At 32.4% G+C, this 22,382-nt stretch overlaps 1 protein-coding gene across 2 annotated transcripts in view; it reads right to left on the bottom strand.

The window, feature by feature from the left end:
- Positions 1-17,338, bottom strand: part of LOC110994850 (lachesin-like) — a 50,751-nt gene extending 33,413 nt beyond the window's left edge. For both annotated transcript variants that reach the window (XM_022261733.2, XM_022261734.2), the window contains exons 1-2: positions 17,061-17,338; positions 9,610-9,782 (exon numbers count right to left, since the gene is read on the bottom strand). In XM_022261733.2, coding sequence (XP_022117425.1) covers positions 9,610-9,688 — 79 coding nt within the window. In that variant the 5' untranslated portion in view covers positions 9,689-9,782; positions 17,061-17,338. The remainder of the gene's footprint in view (positions 1-9,609; positions 9,783-17,060) is intronic.
- Positions 17,339-22,382: the final 5,044 nt, after the last annotated feature.

The raw sequence follows: 22,382 nt of genomic DNA, 5'->3' as shown, positions 1-22,382 counted from the left end.
TCAATAATATTGACAAATAACAAGAAACGATATATTAAGTATAAAATAAAGATCTCTCTCTGAGAAGGTGAGATGTGGCGCGACTTATTCTGCTGAAGCCGGTTCCCGGTATTTTTTATATGAATAAAACGTACATGAAACCTATTTACAATGGTGTAGAGGATTTCAAAGAGCAATACTAATTAACTAAGAGTCAATACAATTTGCTATGTAAGTAATAAACAAGACTCCGCAGACTAAAGGCAGAAAATCCATTACAGACATCTTGAAGGCACGTGTTGAAACTATTCTCACGTGTAAACGAATTACCTGCGCTAGATAAATAAAAGGATCGTGGATAAACCGACTACCAATTAAACGAAGCGCGAGTTGTACTTGTACAATGACAAGTGTTTTTTTTTAGAATTACCCTACTTTTATAAAAAAATAAATAAAACATGTTTTACGTTTCTTCTGCTTAATTAATTATTCACTTTGTTATCGAGAGAAAATTTTCAGATTATTTGAATTAGTTTACATGAATATAGTAGAATATAATATTTATGAGTATACACTAAAAATATAACTATGAGTATTTAAACTAGTATATACCTACAAAAAATAAATTTTAGATCAACTATACAATAATATTAAAGGTGAGTCAGGCAATCTTAAACTTTGAGGATAGCCGAATAAAAAAACCCAGAAAAGATTTTCGACTTTTCGAAACTTTCTGTAACCTTTGTCGACGTCAAAAAGACCAGAAACTTTAGTATTGCTATTTTACGAAACAGATAATACTTTTTCATATCCTGATATTACGAATCTTCCTTCAATGGGAAATAAAAATGTTCATCACGTGTTTAACATCGTACTTTTTCAATATAAGCTAGACCTAATGGCCGCCAGATGGCGAGTTGGGCAAAGTGCTATCAAAAAGCGGTTGTGTCGGTTATCGGAGCACTTTACGCCTTCGGCCTGACGAGGGTCACCTTACGTATACCCACAAGATTTCCATTTCCCTTTATACACTAACGCACGTTAATTTGCTAACGTGCAATTATATTACCATAGCAATAATAGGCGTTATCGATTTATTAAAATATCAATAATCTTCACAGATAAGCAACAAAAGTAGCTACTAGTTTAATTAACTCCAAAACACGGAATTCAAAACCGAAACTATCGTATAAGTATTGTACGGAAGCAGTTAACAATATGTAAAATGTTCTCAATAAACGAGTGCAGTTAGTAAAATGCAAGTAAAGTATATTAAATTCACAACATCCCGGGTTAAACTCGCTCCGGCAATATTACTCAACAAGCTACATTTTCTCTTAGAGGATTCCTTTAAGCATAATTCTATTAGGCGTCACCGTCGTGTCACAGTTCACCAAGCTGAGCGTAGACTTCATAAAATTGTACAAAGACTTTGCGCTGAACGTTTATGCTACTTTATTTGAATATATTTCTCTGAGCATTTTAGCTACCCGCATACATTGTTATTCAGACGGCGAAGAGCCGCGCCCCTTAGCTTATCGTCGACCCCCAGCCGTTGTAAATTAAATAAATATACATCTAATGAGCGGAAATACAATGCATGAATGAGTTAAATAATTGCTTCATCCTGTACTTCAGCATTCTTTGAACTTTACTACTTCAATGTGCATCAAATAACGATGTTATAGATGTTGTTTCTACGGTTTATGTGTGATCTATTTGTGGTACATGATTTTAATTTAATAATATCTTTATCAAAGATTTTACTGTAGATATTTTGATCATATTCTAATCTGAATAATAGGATCATATTTAGATAGATTAGATCACTTAAATTATGAAGAGGAAATTTCTAATTATTTCCTTGCATTTTCTCCTAAACTACTGTATTGATTTGAAATAATTGTCACCATTAGAATCCAACATTATCCCCAATAAAGGTCATAGAATAGTTTCAAAAAAAGTAGGTATGAAATAAATATGTTACACTAAAATACGGTCACTATTGACAATAAAGTGTACTAAAGTACAGCAGTGCAAAGAGGAGACTGAACGCAAATCCAATAAATAAAAATGGCTAAATCAATATGGTAATGTAATCTGCATAGTTGAGAACTTTAATCAGAAGTGCTTAATAGTAACTAAAACATAGGAAAGTAATAATGTTTAACATTTGTACAACCGTAATAAAAAAATAATAAAATTTACTACCCACTCACTCTTGTAACAAAGCGCCCTTTGGTAAAAGTTAGAGTTGATTTGTTTTTGTTAAAATGCGAATTAAAAGTGTATACATATGCGGGCGAATTCGTCGGATTGGAAACAATAGATTGTTTAAATTACCATTCATTATAATTGTATAAATTCCTTGTTATATTGAATATGTATAACAAAGAATTTATACAATTATATACCCGCGTCCTACATTAAGAATTTAAGAAATAAATATTGAAATTCCATTTAAAATTATTATTTTTAAGTGTAGGACTCGCGTATACCAAGGACAATAAAAACGATATAGCTATTGGCTTTATTAGCGATAAGATATTAGCTTTTCTTTTGGAATGGATAAAAATAATGTTCACAAAATATATAATGCACTAATGCACAGTTCAGACAATATGGATTCAATTCTATGTAAGCGACAAAGGGGTGCTAGAATGCTAGAATTCCTTGTCACCATTGTGTAAGCTCTATACGGTCAAACGTAGTACAGATAAATAAGAACAGTTCTAATGCTTCCCTCATAGACATGCTCTTATATTATTGTACATTGATCTGGGAATGTACGGCTTGTTTCCTCTGAACAGAGCCTTTGAAGCGGTCTTTCGGCCTTTGAGCGTGGTACGGACGCATTTGATAGTGCTATCGATTTGAATTATTCTGAATAGATTTTTAGTGCGCTCGTCCGTTGCATCGACACGTTTTTATTTTGTTTTTGTGTTTCGTAAAATTGCCACCAATCCGTACACCGTGTGCTTTGGCATTTGAAAGGGTATATGATAAATGATTGACTATTTTTTTTACTGATGCTATATATTTTATATACATTCTTTTTCAAAGTCCAAATAAGCTAGGATTTGTATTACAAACTCAATGGTAATAAAAAGCTAGAGGATTAAAGTTAGCAAAGTTAGTATAAAAGTAGTTAAGTCAAGGTTCGAAAAGTTGGTCGTGATTTAATTTTTAATAGAAATATAATATTTGATCGCATAATCGTCGTTCTATTTGTCTTTTGGCTCCTGACCCCGTCCCGCTCGAAGGCAGAGCGTTCGAGAATTTCAATTTAGGAGAAGAATGTGCCGACATAACGTGTGGCCCGAGATATTTTGATAGGACATGTTCTCCCTTGAATAAATCTCTTTAAACATATTAAAACTTTCTAATGGTGTATTTAATTTATGACACTTTTAATCACTCGTTTTTATCGTTCTTTTTATGTTTTACAGTACGTGAAATCATTTAAGGTAAGTTATCTGGAAAATTCTGTATTTAGATTTTACGAAACTAGATTGTTATATGGTATCACTCACTACAGGTAACTAAGGCTAACTAAGTAGAATTAATTGTCTCTATAATTTTATAAAAAAGGGCATATGGTCTATAAAGAAATGCGAACAACTTCCTTAGAGGATTTGCAGGGCTACCGACATTGCAGGTGATATACACGTGCTAGACATCTCCAGTTTATTATTATTTACTCTCACAGTCCTTTAATAGCTTTGATGTTATCGTATGTCAACGAACACTGTAATGCAAAACTATTATATGCATCATTTAAGACCCAAATTTATTTAATTTTAAAAAACAATACACTATTTTTCCCATCAACTAAGAGCTTTAAAATAAAAAAAAAAGGTTTAACAAAGGCAATTAGTTTTAAAAAAAATTGTATCGACATACAATGCTATTCATCGACAACAACAGCCTATGCATCTATTACTAATAAAACATTAATAATATTTTCATAATATCAAATTCATTACGACAATAAACTCCCGAATGTATTTACAAGGGATCACTCCATGAATAAATTTTGTCAACGGAAAGTTTGATACGTAGAATAACGCTGCCAACTTAGACAAAGCTTAAAATTGCGTATTACGAATTTTCCAAGCCTTTCGCGTATTTATTTAAAAGTCCAGAGGGCATGCCTCCTAAGAGATAAATTCTAGATTCAATTAAAAAATACGCAAAGCAAGTGCATATTAAGTAATTTTAAGAATCGGGGTATACATTTAGATTTGCACGAAATGTTACTGTCACTATTATACTAAACACTTATTAAATACAATTCAGTGTAAAACAACAATTCATATTGCTTGTATTCATACTTGTGGTAAACAGCAAATTTATTCACCTCACCGAATCTTCAAGATAAGGTTTTATTTCCCAATTATCCGTAACGATTTTAGATCTCGTAAACGTTTGTCATATCGTGGTTTATCACCGCAGTAAATGGGAAAATAAAAATATTCAAAATTTGCTGTTAGAAAGTTCTCGCAAATGGTCTGTCTCTCTATAATAGTAAAGATCCATTTCTATGTTTCCATTTCTCCGTTTTTTATCTATATTTTTTATAACGGTATGAATAAACACATTCCGCTACGGTAAGGGAAAGTAATAATATTTTTTTAGAAATAACTATAAAGAAAAGTAAACTTTTTTTATCTTGTCCATATATAAGTCTAAGCATATTATTTGAATTCTATTAAGTATGAGGGTGTGCAATTTTAATAAATTATCGTATAAACTTCGTAATATTAGCGTGTTTAAACTATGCAAAAGGGCATTAAAGATACATATCAAAATGAGCCTAGTAGAATAAAATCATGACGACTGTCTGATGGCGACATTTATTTCGTTCGTATATATTACATTACTCGTGTAAAAAACAACATTTTTGTAATGAGAAATAAAGTTTTTTAAACGTTACAAGTTTATACCATGTAAGGATAACTTAATAGGCAATGTTATCATTTCTTTAGTATAGCACAGAAAGACTGTAAAATCGCATTAATAAAATTTAATGGGGTTTAAGATTAAACACATTCAAAGTTCGAACTCGGGAGTAATAGTTTGTTTCGTAAACTCATGGTGTGAAGCAGATAAAACCCACGTAGACAAGTGACGACGGTCACGTTTTTAATTACCTCGATTCATCCGTAATGTGTCAACTGAACTCTATGGATACGGTATACGAATTACGAAAGTTTCAGTAATACGTATTACTTTTGAATTTAAGGGAGAAAATACTTTGGTCATTATTGCGATGTATCGTATATGAAGTCGATTACGATAACGTTATCGGACGCGTAGTCGTGTGATCATATCGGATAACTGATTTTTAAATTAATTGTAAAATGTTTTGCTTGACTATTGCTTTTTTACTTTAGCTTATGAAGCCTGTAGATTTTCCGTTTGATTCCGAGAAAATAGTTTCTGGTTGATACAGAAGGCCACTAGTAGTAGTTCAGTAGAAGTTATGTCTTTCTGCCTTTGACAACAGAGGTTGCCAACCATCATTTACAACGTAAGTACATAAAACTAATAAAAAATTGATTTCCGATAAAATTCGAACTCTTAAACTACTTTCTTCATAAATTAAAAGAACATCGTTGGCGGAGGTCTTAAATATACTTAGCAGTGAGTTTAAAAGCGGATAAGGCATTAAAAAGCAACAGACTGACGCAAAATATGTTATGAGCGTTCGCGCCAGAACGTTCAACTATTTTCCGGATTATTTGTATAAACTTCCCTGTGCCTTGGGTTGTTAAGAAAAAAGTTATCGCGCTTGAAATTTTTAAGAGCCCCCACATTTCTTAGTAGGTTCTGTCGGAGGCTTTATTCTCTTTTAAAGATTATTAAAAATTCCTACGATATCCACAGAGGTGCTTTTGAGATGTTTTATTTATTACTCTGGATATTTTTGGACCTGAACAAAAGCTTCATTTTGTTTTCAGACTATATGCGAGTGCTATATACGTTTACAAAATGGAACAATTTAAAATTCAGATTATTGTTTTTTTTTTGTTGCTTAGTAGAAGTTTTTCTTGAAAAGAATCATATTACAATTATATTATATTATAGTAGTTCTTAACAATGAACTTTAAGCTAACTTTACGTTTTAGAATTATTAAGAAAAAAACCTTAGTGTGTTACATTGATTTAGTACCAATCGTAAAAATATGAGGGAAAAGTAATAAAAATTATAATATTTAAAATATAAAAATCGTTGAATATATGATATTATTACAATGCACTATTTCTGAAATTTATCACGTACAATGCGGGACTTTAATTCCCTTTATCAACGTATAGTTATTTACTACTTCAATACTGAACTATCCAAAAGTATCAAATATTTTATTTAAAATCTATAAAACAATCCCAAATCCTACACATTATTTAAGTACGCATTTTACGTAATCTCTCACTGGCACGCTCTAAGTCAAGTGGGTAATAAATAAAATAGCTCCCCTTTCTATATTTTAACATAAAAACGCGTCCCACCCGCAATCTACATGTTTATGAGTAAATATTCTATAAATATACCGAACGGCACGACTTGTGAGGCTGGGGGCAGCAATAGTCAGAATTGCATGCAAATAAGATCACGGTCATAAATACTGGCTTTGTTTCCGCGTCTGTCTTCGAACATCCCCTACACATAAGTTCATTGAACTCACTATTGTTAAATCTACACTGCATCGGAAACACGAAATTACTTTCTACTACATTACTCCTAGGAGTAGGTCGCTAGGGAAGGATTGCTCATCAGATATGTCCAAACACAACGGCTCATTGACTCCCTGATTAATTACGAGAAAACCGCTGTGACATTATAATAAAAATTGCGGGTGGGTTTCCACTAATAGGCTGCGGTATCGTCCTCAACATTTTCAGTCAGGAAAACATAGCAAAAAGGACGCATTATTCAAAATTATCACGTATATTCTTAGTCGCCTACTTAAATTATCCTGGTGTGTTGTTTCGTGTTCTGCAGACTTCTAAGTAGGGATTTAGAAAAAGGTGGCAATAAGGTATGCAAGCCCTTTTTCCTGTGTCGGCCACTCACAACGTGAGTGGAATGTTTGTATGGGCTCGTGTGATTTCCTAACTCGTATGCAAAGAATTCTGGAGGTATAACGTTGACGGCGAAATCGTAAAAGTGTTTGTTTACTCATTCATACGTCCTACGGGTGAGTTTTTTGTACATTTGTTTTTAGTGCCGCTCTGGTGATATTCAAATAGATTGAGGGATGACGGTGAATGTATTCTCGAAATAATACGAGTGGCCGTTTATTATGGCGAGTCAAATTTGTATCATAGCGTAAAGGTAAGGGCGTACGAGGTCGAATAGCCGCATCATTGTGTGGGCCAGCAACGGGCGCGATTACAATGCCAGCGCTCTGACATTTTCGCTAATGGTTTCAGGGTAGGCACAATAAAACGACAATACGACACGAGATAAGGTAGCAAGTGAAAATTTTACGAGATTAATTTAATTTTCCCATTTCCAAGGAAAATAGCGTGCTGATCTCGCTGTTTTGCTAGTTACACTATACTTTTATCTTATCTAGCAGCTGGTCGTTTCATTTGAATATGAATTAAGGAGTAGTTCTGTTTTGATTATATTTTACTGTCTATGAAATCCATTGGCATAAATATTTACGCTTAAGCATTGCAGTAAATATCTTTCTATATAAAATGTTGCCTATGTGAGTGAAATGCCTAAAGTTTGACAGTATCCTGTTGGCTTCGTTATTTTTTTGTTTTCACTATGGAAGTAGTGATAATAACTGGATTATAGGGCTTATAATAAACTCCATTTAAACAGGGTCTTCTTATATTTTATCAAAACGTTTTCATCCACAAAGACTAGTGAATAAATAGAGGAGTCTTTGCAAATCCTTTTTGTGGCCGATGTTGATGATATGAAGCGTTATACTTTTCCAGGAACATACCGCATTTCAGTACGCCTTGCTAGATTTTGTCTGTAGTATTTGTTAATCTCTTACGGAAAAACTTGACTTTAGAGAGATATACCTCCATTAAATATGTAAAGTAAGTATTTTTTACTTTAAAGACTAAAAAATCTTAGAATTCATTTATTTTAATAAATAATAAAAACTTTATGTACGTAAATTAATAAAATATTTATTATTATTAAATATATTTTTATTATTATTATATATATTAAATATTAAATAAATATTAAAATTTCCCTATATTATAATAATATTTTGACTTTACTCATTTTTATGACTTTGGAGACGAAAACAATGTTTATCTACGCCATCTTCTTTTACACTCGCACTTGTCATTTAATTTCTGTTTTAAGTCGTGTTCGTTGCCCCCCACAAATTATGACCCGTGAGGGCCCTTACAGTAATGTCTAGTGAGTAGAGGCTTGGACATTTTAGATCTCGATGTTACATGTCCAAAAAATACTCACGATGCGTTGGAAACAAAGTGTCGAAAGACGATTTTTAATCTGTAACTGTCTTAGTATGGAAACCTTTGTTTCCTTAGCCGTCTTAGAACTCGTAGCATCCACCTCATTTCTAGAGCATCTATGTTTATATTTTGAAAATGAAAAAGTAGGTAATCTTCGTTCCTCTACATATCGTCGCATTAGATGGAATCACTGAGAAAAGCATTCTTCCTTCCTTCGGTCTCTTCTGGCATTTTCCTACGCTTAGACCGCCTCTTCAGAACTCGTAAAGCGAATACCTCGAATTTTATATTTAGTTCTTGGGAATAAATGAATTTCAAAAGTCCGTTTTGCAGTGAATTTATCTAACATTTGGAGCCACCAGTTCATGAGAAGGTGTTTCTGGTCGTCGATAAAAGTATGGGGAATCCATCTGGTACAAAGGTTCCCGACGCCTTTAGCAAGTGTTCAAATCCATCCATATTCGTGTATTCTCTAAAACCATAGAGGCTAGAACTTAAAACTTACCCACTCTAATAGAAATCCACTGGGGATCGAACGCACGACTTAGAGTTGAGGGTCAAACGCCTAGCCAATTCATCATAAAGTGTATTATATCAAATATAGTCAGCTATAGAAACAAACAATTCAATGCAATTTCCGAATTTAAAAGCTAGTTTGTAAAACGTGATAGTAATTGATAGGTTTATTTTTAGTTTTATTGCTATGCTAATAAAATATTTCAGTTAAAAGAGAAATTGGCATACGCCCATCTATCTCTGGAGCTGGACAAATAAAATAATGCCCACACTGAATGAATTTATGCTGTAGTCCGATCTGTTTACGTGTTGAATTCTTTTGATAAAATATTGTGAATTAGTTACATTTATTCTCAATTTTCGTGAGAAATATGTGTATTTTTAACGTTATACTAAGGGTGTTGTAAGTTATATTTTACTATATTATACTTCTGAAATAATTATTATTATGTAGTAGATTTCTCACTTCTTCGTGACTTTCGTAAATCATAACGGCGATTTAATTAAGTTAGATAACAGATATGTTTTTAAACGTATGTGAGTAGCCATAGCCTGTGCTTTAGATTCAGTTCGTCGAATACATACTATACATACCTACTTATATACAAGTGTTAGTGACCCGCTTTACTAAGACAGTTAAAAGTTAAAACTTACCTATAAAGTTTACATGTAATATGGCTAGAATTAGTAGCCGAGAGAGAGGTCCACCACTCCGCGCGCGCGCCCCCGCCATTTTGGATTAACGCGTCACCCGTCTGTGCTGACCACTCTTCAAGATCCGTCTCGTATTCATTACGAAAACTTTGTCTCAGCCAATTCAGAAATATCTGTAATCAATAAACTTAATTTACAAACTATTACGGTAATTAGTTTTATTAATATTTGACTTTGAATTTGGAATGGGAGTTTGACGGTTGCACTTTTGACATTGATAAATCAAGATGTTCGATAAATTAAAAATGATCTCACGACCTCCCTTTAAAATTTAAAATTCACTTTAAAATTTAAATCACCATAGCTTGTAGCTGGCTTATGTCCTCAGTAGGTTTATAGAGACGACAGATTTTTTCATGTAAGACAACGTGTCTGGTAATGGTATCATGTATTAAAACAAATGAAATGTCCCTCGAAATTATAAATATAATAAAATACTATTTATACAAATGTGTGAAATGTTTAAATAAGGTATACCCAATACCAATGCACTGTTTTAATTAAAGTACTTAATCGTCTCATTCTGACCATTTATTTTCGCTTTGATGAGCAGAGAGAGATACATTCTTGTTCAAGCAATGTATTTTTTTATTTAATCAAAAAAGCAGATTTGTTTTTAAATATTTAACAATTTCCTTGAATAGTTACTGATTATTGTATTTGAGGATGTTCTATATATTTTTGGATAAAACTTCCACTTGACTACTATAAATCTTTACCTCTATAATTTACATATAGTACGCTCTAGCCTCTTTTAAGCCCAACCACAAATTAAGTCATTTGGTGATATCAGAATGTCAATTTGTCTAAAATATGTAAAACAATTATTTTTTTTTTTTTATTTATGAAATTAAAATTTATAGTGAGGTGACCTTTTCGGTAACAAGCGATAAATTCCAGGCAACCCTGTTGCATATCAGTATAACTGTGTGTAGTCAATTAATATCAAATATAACATACATAAAACTAATACTGTAATTTCAGTTCAGTAAAGTAAATAACTGAAATAAAAGAAATGTGTCATATGTAGCAGCAGTTTATTGAAATTTCTTAAACAATAAAAATCCTGCATCCTTATAATTTTTGATAATTTTTATTGAACTAATTTTTAATTAATTATTTATATGTATTTAACTTTATTAAAGTATTCGAAAATATATATATAAGACCTCACTTATTATTGGTCGACCTATGTACTTATTTCTCGAACCAAAAAATAGGCTATTAAAAGAAAATATATTTTTTTTTTATAATATTGAAGCCCGAGTTTAGTTTTTTTGGTGTTGTACACCTATCCTGTTCCTATTTTAAACAGAGACCGGGAGCTGAAATATTTTTATTTTTGTTCACAAAGTCAGCGTGGAGCAGGCTTTTGAACGTTATCTAAAATATGAGAGTGTGCCGAGCTGATACGTGCGGTCGCTTCTAAAAGAATTTCATATCAAAGATCTCGCCCTCGAATATATCCCGTTTTTACCATCGGTTATTTCCATGTCATTAAAAAATTTTGAAATTAGAATTACTCATATAGCTCATTTTTTTAAGAATTAATTTGGGTCAAAAAACCACTTTGATTGTGGCACTTTAGGAAAGAATGAGTGAATGATTCATTAAAATAGACTAGGTAAAAATAGGGATCAGATTTTATTCGACTTGGTTTATATTGTTAGATAAGCTTTTTATGTATACTCCTTGTACTTTGTAAAATGCATCGCAGGTATCAGAGAGGTAAATTAATTGTTATCATACTTTATGCCTGCCCGCGTTAGCCCTAACGCTAGGGCGGGCGGCGCAGGGTTGCCGGAAGTTGTAATTAACGCCCGTAGCGCATTACGCGTTTTCCTTCCTGCCGCGTGTACATCAAGTGACATTATCGCCGTGTAACGCCGATGGTGCGCGTACATTAGTTACTTTAAAGTTATGTCCTGGGATAGGGTAAATTATTTCAATTTGCGAGCACTGGAAATAGTTTCCAAGTAATAAACTTTTTAGGGTTGTTTCGCATGACTTGTTTTAGCTCGCGCGTGAATCTTGAGATTTTGCGTCTTTATTGCATTAGGATTGTTCATGAGTTGCTTGGAATTTGTGAGATTTGTGTTAAATTCCTAAAGAGTTTTGTACCGGATACAAACTTCAGCATTGTTGCATTTTAACGGTCAATATTAACAGCTTATAAGTTATTCAGAAAAAAATCCTCGAAAATATCTGACTTCACACAGATAAACAAAAACCTATACATTTTATACATGTCATATCGTTATCGTTAACTGAAAAATGATGTCTCACTGAATGTAACTATCGTTTACAATTAATATGGAGCTCATGAATTACAAGTATACGACAAAAATACAGATTTATTATGGCTTTACTTAAAATATAAATACCACACATTGTCTTACCCCACTTAACATCAAAAGCAGTAAACTCTACCTTGCAGCTATGCTATTGAGTTAAAATGTCCACGATTTCAACAAGATAATCTCATTAAGTCCTTGAAACAAATATAAAACAAAATCGCCAAGTTGTAAGCAAGCCTTTCTCTAAAACTTCAAAGGCAAATTGTACCTACAGAAATTAGATTAATGAAAGCATAAATAAAGCCAGTATTTCTAAATTACAATACGTAAATCAGTGACAAAGCGGTGCCGCATTAATCAGACAAATGTTGAAATTGACACAATATACACAAATTAATGGACGATCAACCGAAAACATTTTCGATATCGTCGTGTCGGCAATTCGGACTCATTTGTAAGAGCAGCAATTATAAACCAACGTAATCAGTCTGCCGCATGTGGCCGCGATCCCTGATTCACGGTGCAATAAAGTGATTAGTACTACGGAAATGTTGGTTTTCCTCCCTTTCCAAACATCAAATATAGCTCCACATTTGTATTAACTTTTACTGATCTATTGGGATAAATAGATAAAAACAATTGGTTTGATAATGTATTTTTTTCTATCTAGATCTAAAGTAGATAGAACTTTTAATTTGAGCTTGTTAAAATGTTCTATACATATATGTTTTAACAAGCTTAATTTAAGTGATAAATGAAAACTTCGTATGAAAACTCGAAAACATAGATTAACTTAATTATATTAATTTATACTTATGAGTGAGTAGGAAAACCTATGACACTCGTTTAACAAAAGTACTCAAAACCACTCCTTTCTACGAGTATCAAATGATCAGGAAAATTTACGTGCCTTCAAATAGTATTATAGGAATTTTAAGTTTGAATAAATAAGGGATTTAATAATGAATTCTTTCCTTTTTGAAGTAAACTACTTCTTTTGTTTTCCTTTCAAAGCTTACTCATATTGGTATAAAAAAGGAATTTCAAATTTCTATACTTCACAATCAAAATGGCTCGCAATACTATATTATGATTATAATTAATACCAATTTGGCCATAACGATCTCCTAGTTATCATATTCACTAAGGTTTATTCAGACCCCAAAACTTTCAATCCTAGTTTAATAATATATGTGTGCGTGACTTCTACATATAGTTAGGACAACTGTACAAGATTGAGAGAGATGTATCTCAATTCTGACGTAGCAAATACATTCTAATCCCTTCACTAAGTTTAGATCAAGGATAATTCCCAGTGTCAGTTATCTTAACATGACTTTAACACATACAATTACGATTAATTGCTGTAATTTAATTAGGTTTATTGGAGATGAAGTATGGACTTCTAAGATTGTGTATATCACTTAATGCATTAGTATCACGTATAAGTGGTAAACATTAGTTGCTTAGAATTTATTTGTTATATGGTTAGGACATGACAAAAATTAGAATAAAATTATGAAATGAATCTCTAAAGCCTACATTTAACTTTTTTAATTAACTTAAGATTCATAGTGATTTCGCCACACAGCGATGCCAATTCTAAATGACACCAGAGTACGGTGCCGACATTATAATAATTAGTATCCTTGTTCTAAAGATCCTAAGTATTTGTTGGAAAATAGCTTGACCGTAATTTTGGTGGTTGCTGGTCCATAATTTTTTTTTATCCATGTCTATTTTTTCTTATAACTTAATAGGCCTTAATACCGCGTATGAAAAACTGACCAGTCTGCGTGCGAATCGACAGAGAAATTATTCGATATAGGAAATTCTAGATGTCAAAATGATAGGCACATATTGGATGGCTATTGATTTTCGACGGACACGAACTGACGCTGGGATTTTATTTTCGTTGAGCCCATTTTGACGACAATGAATAATGGAGACGTATTTCATTGGTGTTTGCTTGAATAGATTGTAACGTGTTTGTTGTTTTAGGATTAGCGCATTGTACAGCCTATTGAACATTTACATAAAATTTATTTCAATAGATCCATTGTTGTAATAGGAGTATCATCACAAAAATATTGGTTTAGCATTTTATTGATACAGCTTAAAGCTTATTGCTATCACTTGATGATTTTGTGTATAGGTTAGCCATAATTGTTTGAAGTTAGTAGGCACCGAGGTCTATTGTCTCGTAGAGGATTTGTACGCTATTGCAACGGGTATTCGATTCCCGGTCGGAGTGCAAGTTGTAATCCAATTTGTAGTTTTTGCGCAGAATCCATCAAGATGTTAAGCTGCTGACTAGTAACGTTATTTTAGAGCCACCTCGACGTCCACAACTGAGCGTTTCCATTCAGTTTTTGCCACAAACCACCACTATGTGGAACCAGCTGCCCACTGAAGTATTTACGAAAAAATTCGATTTAGGGTCCTTCAAGAAGAGAACGTACTAATGTTTAAAAGGTCGGCAACGCACACGCGCCTACTGGCATTGAGAGTGTCCATGGGCGGCGGTATCACTTAACATCAGGTGAGTGATACCGCCGCCCATGGACACTCAAACCATTTACTAAAACTTATACATTGGAAATGGCTCAATGACATAATTAGTTAGTTTAATAATAAGCAGCTAATTTATGCACTGCTAAAACTCTGAATTGCTTCTGCAATGAGCTTCTTTTATCGAGAGAGTTTATGCATTATAGCTAGAACCTTTGTACTTGGTTCGTGAAAGAAAGTATTCAATATGAATTAGCGTACATTCAAATAATTTACGACCTGTTCCTAACCCTTTGTTGGAAGGTAATGGATGCGTCAGCAGATATCAGGCAACCGTCTTTAAATTACTCACCGCTCAGGAAACGTAACCTCACTTACTGTGAATCCACTTACCTGTATTTTACACACTATTAAGATAAGAAATGGCCGTAATAAAAATCAAGTTTATTACTTCGCGGCTCGCTAATTGTTTTTAACACGTCGCGAAATAAAAGAGCTTAGAGTTTTGTATAGTTATTAAATTATTTTCGAGTTATAGTAATTATTTTAAGTATTTCTTTGAACTTTGAATGAAATGAAAGAGATTTAAAATAAATTAAAAGGCAAAGGTTGTATGTATTTTTAAAGAGCCTTAAAATTTCCTTATAAACAGAAACTCACACCAAATGAATGGAATATTGAATTATCTTGGTCCTTACTTTATATTAAACTGACGAAGCGTCTTGTTAGGCTTTCAAGAACCTTTTAACTTAATGAACAACTTAGAAAATGTACCTATTGACTCTTTTGCAACACAGCTTTATATTATGACACTGATTAATGCGCTGTGTTTTTTTATTTATAAAGTAGTTAATGGGTTGAACCCTTATAACTTATTCTAATGTGTATTAGCCTCATATATAAAAAGAATCACCAATAAAAAAATTTGTGTGAAATTGATAATCATGATCCAAATTTGTTGTCTTTTAGTATATATTTTCGCAAAGCAGTTTGTAAATAGTTCTACAAATATTAATAGCACTGTTTCAATATATTTTTCCTAATTTAACTATATAAAAATCCATTGGAATATCATTTTAGCTCTGCCACAAATAATTCTGTGTAAAACTGGGCATGTCGTAACATTTCACATATATATATTTACAACTATAGAATTGCTAAAAGGATTTCCTCTTGGCTGGCTACATTTTTGTCCTATTTACGTTCTTGTGTTAAAGCGTTATTTGTAGTTAGAGTTAAAGCAATTAATTGTATACGAATGGCATAAGGCGAAACCTTTGTTATGTGTTTAAATATTTAGAGATGAAATTTGTTTCAACTATTATTTAATTTATTTAACAACTATAATTTATTTAACAAGCAACCACTAGTTTACTATAAAATTATAAATCAGTATATTCCGGTTGCGTATACGCATAATATTACGGCATTTTAAAAATGTAATCTTTAAGAGTGAATTATTAACAGTTTAAAAAATAATTAACTCCACTGATGCATAATATTCCTGATATAATTATTTAATCACATCCCAATGTCCAAATATTGACGGCATTCATTATTACGTCGAATATTTAATTATCCAATGGTACTGGTTACTACGTAGTACACACGTATAGAATAAAACAGGTTATTACGAGTATTTTTATTTATTTTTGTCGAATAACATAGACTACATAGGAGCAGTATAGTGGTGTGGGTGATGATGTTAGGAAAGCAACATATTTTTAACCCGGAGGTAGTACGTTCGAAGCTCGAGATAAAACATCGATAATAATAAGATTGATGCGCATAAGGAACTAATGATTACTGTTAGTTACCGATACTTGTACCGGTACTAGATGTTCTTGAAGGTTTTGTTGGAGTTATACATTTTTACAAAGTCTATTTATGTTTTATTTTAACCACACACAAATATTTTACATATATACAAAAAATTACAAATAACTTATGAATTTTAGAAATTTAAATTCCAGCTTTGTATTTGGCACAAAATTAAATTCCCGGGATTTCAATGCAATTCAGCAAAGACATACAGTTTAAATTTAAATTAAAACCTCGTTAATAATGTAAGCTGGATTCGTGATCGTACTGAATGGAACAGTGTGCTTTGTTCAAATTCATGGCACTATGAGCAAACTTTGTTGACCCTTGAACTTTTAATAGAGATATAATTGATCCTCATTTAATACATCTTCAATTTTCATAAAATTACATGCAACAAATTAGAAGTAGACGAATGAAAAACAATTCAACCAATTTCTTGAACAGAAGAAATGGCATATCAGAAAAACTTTATTCGTAGTAATAAATAAATTTGTTAAAAAAACTTATATATATTTTTTGTTTTATTTAGCTCCTCACTGGTATAAAATCTGAATACAAAGAATTATAAGGAAAATCATAATACATATGTAAGTTACATGATAAAATATAAAATTAAGAACGTTGTAACAGTCCTTATAACATGGATGATATTTTTATTAACTAAATTTGACATGCACCATGCAGAATATGAATGATTTTTTTTCAATAATGATTAATGATAATGATAAACAATAATGAATTTAAAATATGTTTAAATACCTTTTATAAACATTTATTTTCTTATTTTCATTGCCATAGTTTGGTGTTTCACGTCCTAATGAGCACACACATGACGAATTTTTCACTTAAATCCATCTCAAATATTTATTTATTTTCACCCAAAGTCACGCTGAAGCTATATTAAAGTTCATCGAAGTCAAACACTGGGAGTCGATCTCGCTTCGATTTGTAAAACAAACGCGAAGTATTATCGTTAGGAAGTTGTGAAGTTGCTTGGGAAAGCAACACAGACCTGACCCGCGATACACTGTGTACTGGCTTTGTTTGCGAAGTGAGCGTCTGAGCGATATCCGAGCGAAGCGAAGTTAGCGCTGTCCATGCGCGGATCACTCGACAGGCGTGGTTTCACGATACCACGCCCACCAAGAAGCTACACATTTCTTTTTCAATATGTGTAATTCAATTTCGCTTATGTCTTCGCTGGGAAAGTTGATGCCCCGTTGTCGTTCAACACAATGTTTTTTTATGTAAAGTGTAATGTAGTTCGTGAAGCGAGTCAACCCGCGAAACTACACTGTGTGATTTTCTTTCCCCTTTTTGCCAATTTCACGTGCCGATGCTCACGTGTTTTCGTATGGTTATGAGTTTGGGAATATAGGTTTAAACGATTGAATTGAATTTACTAAAACTATGTCGCTTATAAAAATAGTGGCAAACTTTTTTCGGAACTTTGACGATTAAAGTTAAATTTATTGTAAAATTTTTGTTTCAACGTTTTGATTGAAGCCATATAGATAATATTTATAGAGGTTATATAATAGATCTATTAAAAGTAGTGTCTCTTACACAATTAGTTAAGATTTATCTAAGTACACGAACATCAACAAGCCACAGTTTGTGGCCAGAGAGCTGATATGAATACACTATACAAAAGCATAGAGGAATTTACTAAATTATAACAGTAAATTAAACGCTAGTTTCATTTGTGTAACACAGTGAATAATGTTTTGGTATCTTAGCTCTGTCACCACTAAAGTTACTACGGTTCAAAATTAATACAGTGCCATAAGCCAGCGTAATACCCTTACGCCCTCTAGGCACCTATTTCAGTCTCAAAATTTGAGATTTAAGTCGATGAAATTGGAGCCTTGTTTACATTCATTAAGGTTTAAAATTCACAACTTATACTACTGGTGGATTCGCCTTTACCAAAACATGAAATGATTATTAAGTGTGCACCTATTTGTTTACCGGCGAACGTAACAAGATCCCGAAGACATTTGACATGTATAAATTACACAACATTGAGTATATATCAATATCCTACAAAATTAAACTAGGCCTTAGTAATCATTAATTTTATAACGCTTATTGTTAATTAAATTAAATTTTCTAATTTTAATGTCATATGGAAAATGGTGTAATGGTTACAGCTCCTTACAAACTTTATGTAAAAAAACTTGCCAATTAAAAAGAGTGGCGGAGAGTTTATTGCCAGTTCTTCTCTTCCGTTCTACGCCCTTGATTTGAGAACTGGCAGTAAATGTAAAATTAGAATGATTTAATGAATATTTCTTTTTGTGGACGTTCATAAGAGTACTACATTATGTTACCTATTTGAATAAATGATTTTTGTTTGTTTGTTTGATAAAGTCAAACTTGTTGATAATTATTTAGCCTTAATTTTACCTTACAGTAGTTGGTTTAAATGTTATCCATGATTAATTTATTGCAGAAGAATCTTATAATTAGCATTATACGTATTTTTTTTTACTAGCAGAGTTTAATTTACATTTTGATGAGACACGAAAGAACTACGAAATTAAGTTATTCTGCTTCAAGTGAATAAGTTTAAAACGTTTTATTCTCCCTATCAGAATATTCTGTGCAACAAAATATTGTTCAGCTATGACCGTACAAATTAATTAGCTCCACAGAACCTTAAATATACTTAAGTAGTTCCCGGGCGGAAATGAAAGTAAATTCCGCATCAAACAAAAATAGCACACAGCATTGTTTGAAACTAGCTCAGCTCTTTAAGCTAACGTTTTAAACTCTACAAAAAATACGGAAACACTTTAACGGGTGAAGTTTTTCGTTTAGCCATAAGAGCGTAAGTCTATTGTAATCTGGATAAGTTGGCTACGCTAGACGAAGTTAAAGAAAGCAAGAGGCCGATCGGGACTTTTCCCGGGGGCCTCGTTTTACTCGGAGCGATTTTCGCGGCTCGTTCTTATTATTAAGTCAACTCTTGCGGGATTCGAAACTGAGGCTTTTGCGACTATAGTTCGCTTCGTCAATTTTAGCAACGTTTGGAAAAATAAATTGCTGTAGTAAATGCCAATTTATTATCTTGTTATATTCGATTTAGATTTTACTTTTATTGACTATAGTACAATCATTTTTACTGCTGCCGTTATTTTAATAATTTTGTCTAACTTTTGTCTACTACTAGTGTGTACCTAATTCTAAACTATTAATTCTATGTCTACACTCTTTATATGTGAAATAGGTTTAATTTCGTATATATATAATTTGTAAGAATAGTTAAAGCTATGACATAAGTAAAATTGATACACAATCTCTCTTTGAACTTTATAGAAAATCACGCTTTATGCACAAATATTTTAGCTTGATCTAGTTTAATCAAAATTTCAGATCCAATTAATAAAATAACTGATCAAATTGGATCAGCCAGTCTGGTAATCAGCTAACAGCAATTTCTAAAAATCAAATTATCCCGCCCATACATAGAACGGAATTAATGTTTAATACATGAAAGATAATTAGCGCAAATCAAACTCGCCAACATTAATTATAACAAAATGGCAAACAATCGTTTAATTACCCACCGGCATGGAAACCACCAAATTAAGCGGCTACAAACTCCCGTTCGTGATTATTGTTCATTTTAAAACCGAACCAATACCTATATTTATTTTCAAGAATCAGATATAATTGTTATTATTGTGGCAATCCAACTTTCGTCCTACACGTCCCTGATAATAAGTTAAAGGTTATGAAACAAATCAAACGTATTATCTACCAATATCCATACGCCTATTTAAAAAAAATAAAGTTATAGTCAGGGTATGGATGTCGAAACAAGAATTTACAAAGACTTATATCACTTATTTTGGAAATGTATTCCTATGTGTACTATTAAAAGACCGTAACCTATAAAAATAAATATCAATGATATTTATGAAATATCACAACACATGATGTGCTACAGAACCTATCCTAACCTATCTAACTTTTCTTTCCTTAGATCATTTGTTACAAACATTTTATTAAAGGGATTGATTGAGAGAAGATATAATCCTATTAAATATTACAGGAAATACCTAATTACAATTAATAACAGTAAAACTTAAATTAAATAAGGCAACTCATCAATGAGGGCTGTATTAGCAACTTATACTATAGTTTTATCTAAATTTTTGAGAGAAATTCAGAAATATTAGCCTAATACAAATACAAAACAAAAAGCCTCACAGATTCATATGTCTAAGTTGACGTGTAAAGCGGAATAAATTCAAGAGAAAGAAAATTCATTTTGTATGTAATTTAACCCTTAGGTGGGTTACTTCGTATGCGAATTGTGAATCGCATGTATTTTATATTTCTATCAGGTTTAATTTTACATCCATTTATCATTTCCTTTTTTTGGCCGCAAAAATATATAATTTTTTTTCGGTATTAATAGTGACTTAATAAATTTTTAACCAATTACTTGAGCAGTTAAAATCATTTTGTGCATCTTTGACGATTTAATTTAAAAACCATAGTGAAACTAACTTGTGTTATATCCATGCGTAACATCACCGTTTAGTCCGAAGTTGCTAATATTATTGATGTAAATAGCAAACTAAGTGATCCTCCACCATAACTTATTAGAGAAGCACAGCTAATAAACGTTCCTATCGTTCTGGCGGTACTCAAAGTAAGAGCTAAATACTTTTAATACTGTTCCTGTTACGCCAATATCGTTAATTTTTTTAAAGAGAAGTTCATTAGAAACAGTATCTGAGATCAACAAATATAAATATATATATAAAGCTCGCTGCTGTCGGTAATTACCACCATCGAACTTTTGCCTGACTAATATATCGGAGTAACCTTGGCTCCTTTTAAGTTGTCTGAAAATACATACTTAGACTTTGGTTAAATCAACACATGGGGTCGATCACAATCCGGTTTTTAACACACTTTTGTGCTTTCGTGCATATGCCATCATTTCGTATGGATTTGTTGCTATTTGAATTGAAATATATATTATTAATATAATACAAATCCACACACATACTTAATGAATTTAAAGCAACTTCATATTTATAAAATATATGTATATAAGAAGTTCTCTCCACAATAGTCTTTGATGTATTTAGCAAATTAAGTGATCCTCGTATAGATCCTTGGGGTACACCATACTCGAGGAGAGTCCACTCCAAAACGTGTGACTCATAGAAGTATGAGTCGCATCGTTATCTAGCTTTACCTGGGATACGTATGGACTACGGCAAACAATGTTTACCCACGAAGGCGCACAGCTTATATAATAAACTACCCACAATATAAAAAAATATAACTTCTTTTAATTAATTCAAATCGGAGCTATGATGATTAGTGATTATGATATACAAAATCACTTTTAAATTAATTTCTTATATTTAATTTTGGTTCAAATTTCTTTGGTTGCTTTTGCTTTTATGTTTATTTCATGTACTATATATCTTTTTATTGTGAGAACGACTACAATGTAATGTTAAACTAAAGTGTTGTTCTCATGCAAGCGCATTATTATCTTTTTTAAGAAAACTGGATAGCAAAGTGTGCACTATATATGTTTAAAGACCTTATGGTGCACACTTTGACAGTGTTTCTGTCACATAGCTGTGGCATTTTCTAACTGGTGCAGGGCGAGCCGTTTTCCAATGTAACGACGATTGCAGCCAAGCCATCGAGGTCACTACTTAGTTCGGGTTCGGATATAATACCGATGTTGATGTCCCACTGCGCTAGACTGTGATGCAGTGGGTCTTGCACTACGGCGCAGTGGTTTCTATTTATTTATTTATTTATATGGAAACCAAACAGAAACATCCTTACAATCTATTGCTCGGTAAGAACCGTAGGGCCATATTAATTCGCTTCAATTTCGATAACCTCCATATAAATCGAATTTGTCTACGTCGTTTTATAGTTGAGAAGCGGCATCTAGGTACCATCACACTGAAAGCTGTACAGCTGCTGAGCTGTGCCAGTGGTCTGATTTCCTGCCTCATAGCCCCACCAGCCACCCCAAGAGGATCTCCATAATCAACTTGTTCCGTTCCGTAAATCAACAAGTTCCTCCTT

The sequence above is a fragment of the Pieris rapae genome, chromosome 1 (assembly GCF_905147795.1).
Source record: "Pieris rapae chromosome 1, ilPieRapa1.1, whole genome shotgun sequence".
Lineage (NCBI taxonomy): Eukaryota > Metazoa > Arthropoda > Insecta > Lepidoptera > Pieridae > Pieris > Pieris rapae.
The sequence above is the reverse complement of the archived record's forward strand: the minus strand, read 5'-3'. Positions and strand labels throughout refer to the sequence as shown.